Source organism: Anas platyrhynchos, chromosome 2 (genome assembly GCF_047663525.1).
Source record: "Anas platyrhynchos isolate ZD024472 breed Pekin duck chromosome 2, IASCAAS_PekinDuck_T2T, whole genome shotgun sequence".
Classification (NCBI taxonomy): domain Eukaryota; kingdom Metazoa; phylum Chordata; class Aves; order Anseriformes; family Anatidae; genus Anas; species Anas platyrhynchos.
Genome location: NC_092588.1, coordinates 35,890,503 through 35,905,651, shown reverse-complemented (window position 1 = coordinate 35,905,651; position 15,149 = coordinate 35,890,503). Strand labels below are relative to the sequence as shown.

The 15,149-nt window shown below is 37.4% G+C and overlaps 2 protein-coding genes across 8 annotated transcripts in view; one reads left to right on the top strand and one right to left on the bottom strand.

The window, feature by feature from the left end:
- Positions 1-2,144: 2,144 nt before the first annotated feature.
- COPS5 (COP9 signalosome subunit 5) lies at positions 2,145-15,010 on the bottom strand. Its single transcript, XM_005019340.6, has 8 exons — positions 14,704-15,010; positions 14,398-14,632; positions 11,602-11,730; positions 10,323-10,388; positions 8,758-8,843; positions 6,400-6,511; positions 5,474-5,622; positions 2,145-2,548 (listed from the first exon to the last, which is right to left on the bottom strand). Exons 1-8 carry the CDS (start codon positions 14,868-14,870, stop codon positions 2,464-2,466), a joined length of 1,029 nt encoding a protein of 342 aa, XP_005019397.4. The 5' UTR covers positions 14,871-15,010; the 3' UTR covers positions 2,145-2,463.
- Positions 14,986-15,149, top strand: part of CSPP1 (centrosome and spindle pole associated protein 1) — a 61,004-nt gene continuing 60,840 nt past the window's right edge. For 4 of the 7 annotated variants that reach the window (XM_072034556.1, XM_072034555.1, XM_072034549.1 and 1 more), the window contains exon 1: positions 14,986-15,119. The gene's annotated coding sequence lies outside the window, so the exon portion shown is untranslated. The remainder of the gene's footprint in view (positions 15,120-15,149) is intronic. The other 3 variants (XM_072034552.1, XM_072034545.1, XM_072034543.1) reach the window with 2 other exon arrangements.

Here is a 15,149-nt window from a genome sequence, read left to right as displayed (position 1 = left end):
TGAAGGACAAGACAGGCTGAGGTAAAAACAGAATGTCCAAAACCAGACACAAAGCTTTACAAAGACACGAGTGCAAGAAAATTAAGCTTGGTCTACTCAATAGGAAGATTAAAATGGCTCATTCATATTTAATCTGAGATTGTATGCATAAACTACCACTATATCATTCTTGAGAACACCTTTATTCCTGATTTTTTTCTTCTAAGTCCCCAAACTTCTTGTTAGAATTATGGTATACTTTCTATGCCTGAATGATTCTCCATTGTTTAGGATCTCTGTATGTGTGAACACACTTGATTACTCACTTGTGGTAGCCATTTTCAATAAACAGAATTCTGATCTCAGTAGAAGGCAGAGTTCAGAATATTGCTAGCATTAATGATGGTTGATCAAAGACAAGGGAATTCCTGAACACTGCAGAAATGGTCCTATACAGGCTGCAGGTAGAGCCAAACTTGTGGATAATTGTAAATTTGGTTGTAACACTGTATGCCCAGCAAGTAACAACACAACTTTACAGGCAACTTTATCTACATCAGCATTTAAGGTAATTAATATTGCTATAGTTAATAAGACTTGGTATTTTAAAGCCAACTGTGACTAAAAATGTTCATTGTAAACCTGTGTGTGTTAAATTTCATCTCGTGGCTATTGTAAATGAGGACAGTTTAAATATGCCTAGTAGACTAACATGAGATTAAGCTATTATTTTATATTTCAGGTAGCCACTAGATATATCCAAAACTTTTGGACAATGTTACGCAGATAATCCTACAAGGTGATAACCTAGATTATATTTCAAAGTAGGTATCTATCTCACAAAAGTTGGATACTTTATGAACTGTTCACATTCTGAGTGGGACTATGGCTGTATACTACAATTTAGTCTCAAAAACACCTATGGAAGAGAGAAAGTAGGGAAAATTACTGGCTAGGTACATTGCTGTGTCTTCCTTCAAAGGTACTACTGCGGACTTTTGTATTATGCTTGCTTGTATAGAAGGCTGTTCTTGCCATTCCCAGAAAAATTAATAACCTTGAATATTAAAACACCAAAGCATTCTTCTCCTGCCTCCCCACCACCACTGCCATGCTGGAAGAAACATAAAATCATCCTTGTATCAAACTGCACATCTGATAATTATCTGAGCTTGACTTGCTCTGATTAAATGTATTTTCTCTAAACTGTTAGATGCTGCTGCTTTAAAACTCTTGATGAATTTCTGCTTCAGGGTATCTGTATTTCCTTGCTGAATGATGTTTCCATTGTATAACTTGCATCTTAGCTTCAAATACATTGGAATCCATTTGAATGAAAAGCCCCAAATGAGTAATAGCTATTAAAATTTCCAGACCAAAACAAAAACAAGACCCACATCAAGGCATAGTTAAGTTTGAAAAGGAATATTAGTTACTGAAGGTATAAAGCATAATGGCATATTGTATAAAGCATGTTATAAATTATCCCAAAAGTAAACATTCCAAAAAACCCAGGAAACTCAGGATTAAGGATAAAAACTTAAAAGAAAACCAAACATCTTGAATTATTGAAATGCAGTATGGAAACCTCCAAAACAAACTTAGATCAGCCCTGCAGCGGCACCATGTTGTAAGGCAACAATTATGATTAATGCATTTTAGTATCTGTGGCCCTAAATTAAGCTAACTCATATTTCAGAGATACCAATTTTTCTTCTTGGTCCTTTGCAGGCAGCAAGTGACTACAACAAGCAATAGATGGTAAGCAGGAGAGAAATGGCACTATGTAAACTCCTTGGTAGTTTCGTAATTTCACTGCCTACCTGTTTGTAGTTCATATCTAGAAATATAAAACGTCCATCATAACTGTGAAGCGAAAAGTAAAATATTGTTGTATCATGCACAAATGTTTCTTCAGGGTGAGAAGAAACCATTTCTGGCTGGGCCAGGAAAGCTAAACCAGGAATGGCTCCATTAAATTTAGTAACTTGTTAAAAGATCATCAGATGGGATTTCAATTCTTAAACATAGGAATGAAAATCTGAGATGCATACTTCTTATAATGCATAGGTTACCCATTTAATCTAAGTGGACAGAACTTTTCTACAGAACAATAAGAAAAAGAGATTAATGTTTGCCAAAAAATTCAATCCCCCAAACACTCGTTCATTTTTTAAATTGTTTTATTGCAGTTGGATAATGCAGATAAATACCTAAGAGCAAAATCCAGTAAAAGTCACATTTATTTTAATTTTGGAACAATTCTCCAAACTGGTTGTGTTTTATGATAAAGAACAAAAAGTTAAACTACATTTCAGAACATTTTGTTCTTTAAAACTGGTGAGACAGGTGGGAAATATTAAAGTACTACAAATTAAATGAACAATTTTCCACTCCAGCTCTGTTTCCCAAATTGAACAAGTCCAAGTGAAAGAAACCATGACTTTTTCTGCTTTGGAGATGCATATCAGCTGGCGATGCACTTCAAGCTATATTAATTTGATTAAAAAGTTTATCCTTAATAACCTGAGACATCAATCCATGTATAGCTTCTATGGTGGTCTTGCAGCTGAAAAACAAGCATAAATTCAACGTTGGCTAAACACCGAACTCCACTGTCATTTTATTTGAAGATATTCAGCTGTTTTGGAAGTTCAGGGTGCCCATAACCCCATGAATCTTCCCAACTACCCAGAAAGGAAAAGTCACACACAGCAATTTAGCCATTGTTGCCAATAGCTTTGAAAAGCCAACTGACCAGCTCTAGACACGCAAAGACCAACCCCAGAACACTTGTTTGTCTAGCAGTTTAGGACATCTCACATGAACAATAGAAAACGAGTGCTGTGGTCATCTGAACAAAAAATTCCCCAAAACACTGGGGGATGAGAGCTACCAGCTTCTACTTGAAGGCTCTCCTTGTTCTCTACTGTATCTCCTTTGCCCAAGCACAGGCCAGTAGCACATGGTAACCAGAGCTTCTCTGAGAAACCGTTTTACAGGGAGCATTCAAGGAGAGTTCATAAAGCTCATCAGGTAAAACATGTAATATGTATATTTTTCAAAAAATAAGAAACACAACATTAAAAAAAACAGCTGAGAGGATTCCTATTGATCCAAGTTTAATTCGATGCCTGGCTTAGAGAAAAGTACTGTCAAGCTAACAAAAAATATCTTGAAATACAATAGAAAATTACAAAAGATGTATCATCCCTGAAGGCATGAAGAACAGGGAAAAATTACTACTGGACAGATCAAGCAATCCCAGGCAAACGAGGCCAGTTTGGAAAACAGGTTGGCCCATGAAAACTGCTTATAAAACTGCTCTCAGTAACATATATGTACAGAAATAGAACATTTCATATAGCCAAGTGTAAGTAGCTTTATGGTAATGTCTTGCAATATTTTCCCCTAAAACAAGTACACCCAATTTATTCAGCTTTTAGCAAACTTTGCAACCCTATCTACCCTCAGGGTAATTTAGGTGTCAATGAATCAATTATTCTGGTGCCCCCACCAGGCTACTCCTGGCTTTTTTTTTTTTTTTTTGCTTTTCTTAGGACAAATAACTTTATATTTTCAGAGGAAAGATTATTAGTTTGAAGAAAAATGTGCATCCTTAAAACTGTTAAAATTAATTCTGGGAACTACAGTAGCCTATGTTACACAGGAAAGCAGCACTGAAGAAAGACAACAGCAATCTTTTCCAGTCTTACAATTTATAAACTAACTAGTAATAAGAAAAACGGGAAAGAAAAATGTCTGCAAATGCTGCAAGAAACAGTAATGATATAGGGTGATGCAAAAATACTTTTTAATTTCTTAAAATTTGAAAATAAAATGCTGTCAATCTTCTGGGACACCATATAGATGAAAATCAAAGGCAAAACACATCAGCAGCTCTTTCCTTCTATTATCTTTAAAGTGTTGCTATTGTAACTGTTTCACAGCAGGAACTGGAAAGTATCACTTCACATGAATTAACAATAGCCCTAACTTCACTGGAAGGGTGCTCTGCAAGTGAAGTTGTCTAAATGGGTATTAGCTTCTACAAAGCAAAAGAAAAAAAACAACAAAAAGCAAACAAACCCACCAGCTCAACCATGTCTGTTGGAAAACTTGTCAGAGCTATTAACTTTCCACAACAAGGACAGAACACACTGGTACAAGAGCATCTCTGATTCCACTTAGTAATGACCATATTACATTTGCGTGCATTCATCGCACTGCCTATGGTGAAACAAGCCCTTGACCAACAGCAGTGTTTCAGACTCCTGCTCTTGAAGGCAAAGTCTGTGTTCAGCTGAGTTGTATTGAGCAAGATCTTCCTAGACCTGCCCAAAGTTTAAAAATCAGTCTCTTTACATAAGCATTCCTTTTTTTTTTCCTCCCTTTTTTTTTCCACCCACCATTAAACTCACTACTCATCTGGTACCTCAAAAACCAGTTTGTACCTTAGTAAAGTTTGTACTGTGGCACATACTGCCAACGTGAAGGAAAACAAATAAACAAATATCAAAAAAACACAATGAAAATAAAATTATTCAAGATAAAAGGATGAGGAAGAGCACCAGAAACCTCCAAATCTGAAAACTGGAACCTCCCAGATTTTATTCAATTTTTGCTGTCCGTTCCAAGTGATTCTATAGAGCTGTTCCTTACTAAATTGAATCATATCTCACACTGAACATTTTTAGGAAGCATGCAGGTGAGTCGTATGTATTCCTGCATTCTCCATAGATGGCCCACATATTAGCAAGTACTTTTTGGTTTTCAGAGTCTAGAATATGCCAAATACAACATTGTTAACAGCCCAAGATACTGTATAACTTCTGTTGGATATTACTACTCCTTGTTAAAAAGATTTTACCCAGTAAAAATGGTGACTATAACATTATATATTCTAGGCACGTGTATCACTTGACTGTTCATTTGGAGAGAGAGGTATTTGTGAGAAGCCATTTATGTTCACTTTTATACTTCAAAACAACACAACAAACAAACAAACAAGAGATAATTACAAATAAGCATGAAAGGAACACGAAGGGAAAACACTGATTTCTTTGAAATAATGCTCTTACCCTATGATCATAATTTCATTAACAGACAAAAGATGATTAATTTGGCATCAGGCAAGGTAGTGAAATATAAAGACTACAATTTCTGTAACTAGCTTACAACAAACAAACAAACAAAACCACAAAAAGCAAAAAAACACCCTTCCCTATCTGTCGGGAAAAAAAGATGTAATAAGAAAAATGAAAAAAGGGCAGTTCTTGACTTTTAAATAAAAGTATTAGAGAAGTATTTTCTTAAACCTTCAAAAATAACTGGTCCTATTTGGAGTTTCTCATTCTTACCTAGAATCTAATCATTCTTATCCATAATCTTTTAGGTTACAATTTAATTGGTAGGTTAAAGTTAAAGTCTTGGTTATAAAAGTTTAAAACAAAATAACACTTATTTTTTAGAGGTAATGCATTCATTATCTTACCTGTCTCTTGTTGCTTTAGCAAGTTTGTCTTCTGATTTCTTATCATGAGTTTCTAAACCCAGCATAAAGCTGCCCCGGCCAAGCTGAGCTTCTGACTGTTCTAGTTTTTCAGACAAATCAAAGACCTGGCCAGTGGTGTAGTCAGCATTCTTAGGAGAAAGAGAGCAATAAACATATTTAATTCTAAGCTATAAATTCAAACATTTATATACAAAACTCAACAACACCTGGAAAGAGTCTGAAGTACTGCACATATTAACTTGTATCTGCAATTTCAGTACTACAGAACACGAGTGGTACATGAGTGGTGGCTGAGAGAGCAGGAGCTGAACAGCTGAGAAATACTCAGACTGAAATTGGCACCCACCTTTTACCCACTCCCTAAGTAACGGGACCAAGAAAGTGAAAGTAAAACAGCTGATTTTGGCTAAGAGAAAAGTTTTCAAATTGGCTTTTGCAGATGGAAGGTTTTGATGCTGCACTGTTCCACTGAAGATCTACCTTCACTATTTCTCTTGCACCCTCATTTTAACAGTTCTATCTATTAGGTATTAAAAAAAAAAAGCCACAGAAGAAGTATTTACTTATTCACTGACATTATTTTATTTTATTCATTACAGTGCTGTCACGTCATGTAAGGTTAAAAGGTAAACACTTTGTCTTAAACAAGATAAAGTCTAAATTTATACAGAACTTAGCAAAATTAAACGTAAATTATTCCCACCTTTTAAAGAGCAGATATAAGGAACATTTAAATATTTATAATTAGGGAAACCTTCCTTTACTGCTTAAATGTGACAAACAGAACCCTGACGTGGAATCTATACGACCTATCAGTGTCCCAGTAAGCATTTTATAGCACAGGGTCTGGCTTTCAGCACTAATGAATTAAATGTATACACAAAATAACATACTATGGTACTTACAGTAAGCAAACTTGAAGAACTGAGAGTGTTCACCCAGTACTTGTTCCACAAAAGCTCAAGCAATTTACGATCCAAAGATGATTTAAAGTAAGAGACTTCTAAAGCATAATACCTTTAAAAACAAACATGCACACAAGATAAGCTTCCATGTACCTTGTTCGGCTCTGACACCCAAATGACATCCCTCTGAAAAAGTCCTTATCAGTGGCAAGTATCTGCAGAAATTCAAAGCACTAAACAATAAGTTACCCCCAGTTCCAATTCTAACTCTATAAGATTGTCTGTAAGTACTTCATTTATAGCTTTAATGCAGGTTTACACTATCCCCATGCATACATTGTGTTCTACTTAGGAGACTGCAAGTGCTTTTATTAATTTCCTAACAACTTCTTGTACAATGCAATGATGTCCCATGCTTGGGGGTCTTCGGTATAGATTTTTTTTTTTAATAGATGACTAATTTTATATATCTCACCTCTAATTACATTAGGGACATTTGATAACAGTAAATGTTACTAACAGACAAATAATCTTAAGTTCTATCACAGTTATTTTGAAAGTCAGGCTTTACTGATGCTACAGAATTCACAAGAAATGACAAAGCAGATAGAAAGCTGAGTCATGCAAAATCACTTGTGTAGGCGAATTATAGCAACACGAAAGCCACATGTTAAATTTTATTTTGATTAGGAAATTCAGAAGGGCAATAACAGTCCTATTACATTTCAATTTCTTTGGAAAGTTCCTTTGCTTGACATTTCTCTAAGACATTCCATCTGCAATAACAATGCTTTACGATCTACCAACACACTGCATTTTAATATTTCTGTGATAGGAAGTCTTAGATAGACTATCCTTCTGTGATAGATAGCCTTATTTCATATATGATAAGAAAAATGAAGTCAGTTGGTTCAAAGAAATGTGTGCCAGATTCAAAGTAAGAAATCCAATTCATGTGAGAAATAATGAAATGAACTTAAAAAGACTAAATGGAAGCGGTTTCATGTTGAACATTAAACACCAATTAAGGGAGAGAAGTTTGACAAAGATTATCTGGACTGTTACTATAAAGCAATCAGGAGTCACTGGCATTCCAAACAGACAAGCTTTAAAATATACCTTTTAAGAGAAGTCTGCTTTCCCAGAAACACTACCAACTTAAAAAATAAAAAATAAAAACAAAAATCAACAAACAAATGAATAATTTGTTTGTTAGACCACCTCAAATAAGGAAAGGATAAAACATAAGCTTCCTCTCATACATAGAGGTGTGGATTTATGGGCAATGCCATGCTTACAATGACTACTCTGAAATGACAGAAACATTACAGTTCAACAAAGTTCTGTATAGCTGCTGTTTTATATTTTTTTCAAATTATATAGGTAAATCAGTTCTCATTTAAGTTAATCTCTTCAGGGTCAAACTCTACATGAACTATAAATGCACTGAAGAACAGATACCCATGCACCAAAACCATGAAAAAAAATAGGCAACAGCCTACAAGACATGCTAGTGTCAATGAGATCTTGAAGTTTTCTGTACACAGTTGCTTAAGCTGTACTGCTTGGCAAACATCTGAAGACAGAAACAAAAACAGGCTCTGTCATTGGAAGAATCAGTCCCAGCTTTCCCTGGCTGTTCTTCCCAAATACTTCATCTTCACTGTCTGCCTCTGTTTTCAACCCTACCAGAGCCTAAACAGCAAGAATGTGTGTGCTGCCACAAGTTGGATCAGATCAGGAAACTGACCTGGCAAAACAAGTGTCTTGCCAAATATGTAAATGTATGTATGGAGTAAGGAACACACAGCTGGGGACAGAAGAATGGTTAAAATTAATGCCTTTTCAAGGAAACTAAACTAGCAGGACAGACAAAGCAGCAATGCTTCCTGTTGCTGATGGTATCTGTGAAGCAGCTCCACCTTCCAATACTACCAGAAACACGACTGAAAAACTGCAGCCATGTAACTGTAGGATAAAGAGTTGCACTGCAGTTGCCAACGCTCAGAAGAGCATCAAGATAAGTCTACCTAGTCCTACTGCTATATCTACAGCTGACCATTTCCTCCTTGCCCTAAGAAAGCACCACCACTTAAAAGTGTTCAAGAACCAGCTGTTAAAGCTTTTAACCAGGTTAAAAGTAACTTCATCTTTAAAACGGTTCTCCTTTTAAGCATCTTTGATAAATGACAGTTACACTTTTCCACAGAACCAACACTGCTAAAGCAACAAAAAACTTCAAGATTTGAAACACTCCAAGAAATGCAGTTTTCCATAATGAATCTCTAAGCTAAATATATATATATACACACAAAAAAGAGAACTTGTGCTGCAGTTAGTAATTTTTGTGTTACTTACTGTTTACAATGTACACCAAAGTCTTCTATTTTATTAAGTGGAATAGTTTGGTATTCAGAGGGACCTTCATCTGGAGGCTTATACCCCTAAAATTAAATAAAGAAAGGGCAAAGATGATACAGTAAGATTGGGACTTCTCAAAATGACTAAGCTCTTTGAAAGCACTTCACAAAATTCTCATTTATGCAAAGGAAGATACTTTCCTAAGGTAAATGAAATTTCTCCCAGTTGGGGGAATTTGGGATTTTCTTGGATTTCAAGTTTACAGTTGGCTTTGATAGAAGTTACTGTATTTGCAGGTCTATTGAAAAGCATGTTGGAAGCAACCTGGTGGTCATAGTTCAGCTTTTTCTGACAGGGCATGTTATGATTAGATCATTTCTTAGATCAGAGAAATAAAGAGTTTCTAAGATAAGACTTCTCTACCTATTCTTGGAAGTGATTTCAATCCTCTTTGGAAAGAAGATAGAAGGTATGAGAAGAGGGAAAAACTATGCCTTGAATATGCCCTAGGGATACCTAAAACTTCAGTTACTTATTTAGTCAAAATAATGCCGCTCACAGCTACTGATTAGGCAGGAACTGATCACAAAACACTCCTTAACAAATACCCCTCGTGCATTTATAAATACCCTCTGTGCAAATACAAAATGTGCATTTTCTATATAGGATTTGGTTTTCAGGCACAGGATCCTTCTCCACGCAAATACTCAAAGCATTTATGAAGTGTTTTTGCCGATCGAAGTAAATACTACCCTGAATCACAAATTGTTCTAGGGAAATCTTTTGTATATTTATCAACACAAAAATAATGCTTGAATGCAACTGGGAACCTCTCATAAACATTTTGTTAATTACAGTTTTACTGAATGACAGACTAACATTCTTGATAAGCCAACGATAACTGGAAGTTTGAACAATACAGCTGAACTTTACTAGACTGAAGTAAAATAGCACGATTATATGAGTCAGAAGTATCAACAGAAGACTGCAATTGGAGATCTAGATCTCCACTATTTATGTGATTTCTTATTTTTTAGCCCAACTCTTCCACGTTAATTAACCTCTTTTGTACATTACTTTGTGAAGATTCATGGTATTTATTTAAAAGATTTAAGTAGAAAGTTTCAAATGGTATTTTTCTAAAATGAAAAGCAAATTACAACACATAATATCAAAACTTGGTAGCATGTTTTAGGTCTAAAAATGATAGAAAAATATTAACAAATACTTAAATGAATGTCACCTAGAACTATATCCATTAAAAAACTTGTATATTAAGGTATATAATTTTAGGATAACTTTCTTATCTAGACATCTATTTGATTTAAGGCTGCCAAAAATCTATGAACAACATAATAGAAGTCAACCTTTCTAATGGTAATCAATATCCAAAGGCACACAATAACCAGCATATCAGCGTGTCTTCTAGAATGAACAATGATATATAGCACAGCAAAGTAAATTGAACTGTTAGATGAACAAACCACTAATCTTTACAAACAATCAATTACTTATTTAAAGACAGTTTATTGACCACGCACTAGATTATTTTAAATATTTACCTTAGGATATGTCCTAAATGCGCCAAGATTTACTTTTCCTGCAGATATTGTTCTTGTTGGATCAATCTGTAAAAAATATAGGCAATGCTTGTTATGTAACATTTTATGAATTATTACAGGCATACATTAATAGTAATTGCATTTCAGAAGCATAATTAGTACAAATTGGTTTAATTTAGTCATTAACAGTACTTTTCCAGTTGGCATCCATTGGTGTGAGACTCTAAACACAGGGAGTATCAATGGCTATGGACCATTTTTTCAAACTCATTTCCTCTTTCCCAAACACTTTAAAGAAATGACACTTAGAGCAAGCAACAAACTGTAACAGAAATCCACATTTTAATCTCATAACCATTAGAGCTAAGAAAGAGCATTATGCAACCTACTGTATTTTGGTGGAAGAGAGAAAAGACTAATAATGGAGCCTCCTTGATAACATATTTATAAATACATAATTACTAATTACTAATAATTACTTCAACTTAGAAGTAATAAAAAAAAATAGGTCCCAAGGGAAATGTTCTGTATCTGTGAAATGATGTCATAAAATAGGGAAACATGGTGGAAATACTTTTTAGGGGTGATCTATCCTTGTATCCTTGTCTAATGTAATTCTACCATCAGAATTATATCCTTTCTTTCTCACTAACTTCAGTCTTTTTTTCCTTTATTTATTTATTTCCTTTATTTCCTTCAGTAGTGACAGTAGTCCAAGTCATACTTAAAGTAAGGTTTACTTTGATTTAAAATGGAATCTGATGCCTGGAAGAACTGAAGAGCCTGAATGATTTCTTCAGATTTTTTCTTCAAAGACTTCCTAGAATCTTCTACCCTGTACTATGCCATTCATTTCATCTAAAAAGCATTTTAGCTTCAAAGTAACAGGACTCTGTGAACATGCTTTCCTCTACTCCTACAGAAAAGGCAACTAAGAGAACAAAAACAGATTTTTGTTTTATTGTAGAAGCCTGAATATGGATTGCTCAACGAATTTTTGCAGAAGTACCATCCTCACATTAAGAGTAGCATATAGATTTTTGCAGAACTACAACATGTGGAACAACGTAGTGAAAACAGACTCAAAGAACAAGACTACTGGTTTGACTAGCACGTGGCCAACAAAGCAAAAGTGTTGAAACTGATTTAAGTGTTGGATCTAACACTTCCATCATGCAAACCACACACTACTAGACTGTTCATAGACAAAACCCCTAAAGTTATTCCCCTCTAAGCATAATTTGCTATGCAGTTTTATCAACTATCAGGCAGTACTTACAACCACTGCTACAAAGGGTTCTTGAAACTGCTGGTTAAGCATCTGAGTACTGACATCGATCCCAGAGAGCCAGCAGCCGTAGCCAGGGTGACTGTGATACCAGCCGATTGCATTTTCTAGACGACCAACCTAGCAGCAGTGAAGGAAAACAAATCCAGTGTTAATTTCCATCCTTTAAGTATCGGCTGCCCTCTGCTGGGCCTGCCAGCGTATTACAACACAGTAAGAATAAAAACTAGAATACACACAGGAGCTTGCTATGCTAACTTAAAATACTAAATACACAGCTTATTTTGCTGAATTGTTTTCCAGAAACCATACATTATGTAGTATTTGCTGTTACAGCTACTATATGCTGTTATATACTACCACAATACAAAGAATTTTAGCTCCAAGGACCCAGTAACAACTTCACTGACAGCTGAAATACAAAAGAGACTCCACATGCTGAGATAAGTAAACAAAGCCTTGTCAGCATGGAAATTTTTCAGGATTGATATGTTTCAAGTACATATAATTTCATATAATGTATAGTAAGTTCCTAGAGAATAAATATTCACTATTTAGTGCAATAACACATCTCAGAGGCATGTAGTGAGATCATTGGCAGGTTTGAAAAATAGCAACTTACATAGATGCACATTTTTGACCACCAAAAGTGACAGAACTCATTGCCACAGTATGCTGTGAAAGCCAAAAGATGATTTCTTGAGATTTTTAGGAGCAGAAAAACTCATAGTAGAAGTTTCCAAATAATACTGCTGGGTAACTCTTAGATTATCCTCACCCCCCCAAAAAAAACCCACAAAGCAAGCAACCAACCCACAACAACAACAAAACACACCATAGTTCATCAAGGAGAATGAACACCCATTGCACCTAAGTTTACTGTAATTCATCAGGATTTGTTTCCTGGCTGTTCAATACTGAGTTGAATGACGTTAGTCTGACTACCCTACATGCTAGTTCTTAACCAAGTGCTGTCTGTTTCAATTATCAGATGCTTCATTTTGCCAAATACTAGGTATGTCAGGATGAGATAGAACACACAGACTACCTTCCGAACTGAAGGTTTATTTTGTTTTTGAAGTGGTGAATAATATTTATATTTTCTTGCAACTCTCATTTAAGAGAGTCAAAGAGAACAACAGCACACTAATGCACGTGTATTATTATTCAAAGCCAACTAACACTGTTTTTTAAAACCATGTCTATATCGGATCCTGCCAATAGAGAAGCAAATAACTGGAACGTTGGCTTCTGTAAAGTACTTATGCAGGGGGATATTATCAACTTGCAAGCTAGTGAAAAAGAGTTATTCCAGGCACAACTGCTTGCCAAAATCAAATGTGAACAGTCAGCATGCAAACTCTGTCAGAGCACCAGTAAAGCTGAATTACTGTATTTGCACACAAGTTCAATTTCAAAATAGTGAAACTATACGTGAAACTGCACAACATAAACAACCGGAAAAAAAATCTTATCATATGAGCGCTCCCACATAAGCATGCACTGTTTTCAAAATCTAATGAAGTAATTGCAAATAGAAATACTCATATTATGATATATAGTTATTAAATTGAAACCCATTATTTCTACCTAAGAACTGGATACTACAAATACATCTTTAGATAAAAACACCTTTTCACATTCCATACTTTTCTGCAACAACAATATTAAAATCATGATGTTAAGTTTCCAGATAAACCAGATTAAATAAATTATTTTGAAATTTTCTCATAAACAGGGATGAAAACTTCCCTCCCCTCAAAAAAGCCCTAAAATATACTTTCCTTTGTATTGTTTACTTTTTTCTGACATTATGATCCAGCCTAATTCACATTTATTTAAATATATTTAACTAGATATAAAGCTGTGAATATAAGTACAATTCTCCAAAATAACCCAAGTACTTGCTTCGTTATCTCCAGTGACTTGGTAAGAGTCCTCTAATTTTAGATGGTTTATAACACTTCTGCGATTAAAGGAAATCAAAGGATAAACTAGGCCTCAAACTATTTGAGCTTGGACAGTTAAGAGGGATTTCAATGCTTATTCATGGTGTAAGATTGCCCTGTAGTGGAGAAGCATACCAGTATCTGCACGTGAGATTTTTTATGGCATGCTCAGGCTTAACCTGACATGCCCAGGAGTACAAGGTGAGGAAATGGGGACAGACTTTGAGTTAATTATCTACATTTCTGAACTATAAATCTGGATAATTAGGTCGCACTAGAAGTTATTTATCCTTTCAGTGGCTTTTTCCTCTAGAATTGTGTTTTGTTTATAATTACAGAAAACAGCAGAGCTGCTAGGCAGTGAGACTTTGGAAAGCAAGAAGGTGTGAATAAATATCATCTTACTGATCTATAAATAATAAAATACTTTTTGCGAGAAAATTACTAGGCTATATTTAATTCCGCAAACTGCTTTTAGAGAAGACATGCGTGAGAGTTTAGAAACACGCTCCCTTCTTGTTCCGTTGACAAGCCACCAGCCACAGAAACACCTTCTGAGCAAGATGAGTTGTGAGGAGGGAGTAACCCAGGTCCTGAGGAAGGAGTAACCCAGGTTGTGAGGAAGGAGTAACCCAGGTCCTGAGGAAGGGGCAACCAAAACCGTGAGGAGGGCAGGCAGACAAGCACCTGCTGACGGAAACCAGCGTGTTCAGGGGGCCCTGCCACAGCTCCCCGGCCACCTTAGGGCAGACACAAGGCGAATAGGCCACCGGAGCAGCACGGGGAGCAGGCAGGGGCTCCCATGGCACCCATGCAGGCGGTGAGGAGCGTCTTTTACCTGCTTGGCGTTCTCGATGTAGGCCGCCATGTACTCGTAGGCGGCCGCCTGGGCGTTGACGCGGGTCTCGGTGCCCTCCACCGGCAGGGCGAAGCTGTCCATGATGATCATAGTCTCGCCGTCCACCTTGCCCAGCATGAGCCCCATCACCTCCAGGTTGCCCCCGGACCTGGCGTGCATCACCATCTTGAGGAGGGCCAGCGCCGAGATCTTGCAGTACTTGAAGTAATGGTGGCTGGAAGAGAGGGGCGCTCAGACACAGCCCCAACCCAGCCCCCCGCTCCCTCCCCACGGCCCCGCTCTCACTCCTTGGTCCAGGGCTTGGCCGCCAGGATCTCCTGCTGCTGCTTGCGGTCGTACTTGTAGATCTCGTCGATGCTCTGCGCCTCCTGCATGTTGTTGGCCAGCTCCCACGTCTTCTGCGCCATCCCGCTCCCGGAGCCGCCGCTCCCCGCCCCGGCCGCCGCCGCCATCTCCCCCCCTCCCCTCCCCTGGCTCCCGGCCCGGCTCGGCTCGGCCTCCTCTCGGCCACCGGCGGAAGCAGGAGGCGCTGGGGGAAGGCGGAGAAGGAGCGGCGGAGCCCTGCGCCCCCAGCGGGCGGCGGCCGCTTCCCCGTCCCCTTCTTTCCCCGCTGCGGGGCCCGCCGGAGCCGCAGAGGGCGCTGCCGGCCCCCGGCCGCCGCTTTCCGGGGAGGCGGCGACGGGAGCTGAGGGCTGCCGCCGGTGAGCGGGGCGGTGGGGAAGGGGGAACGG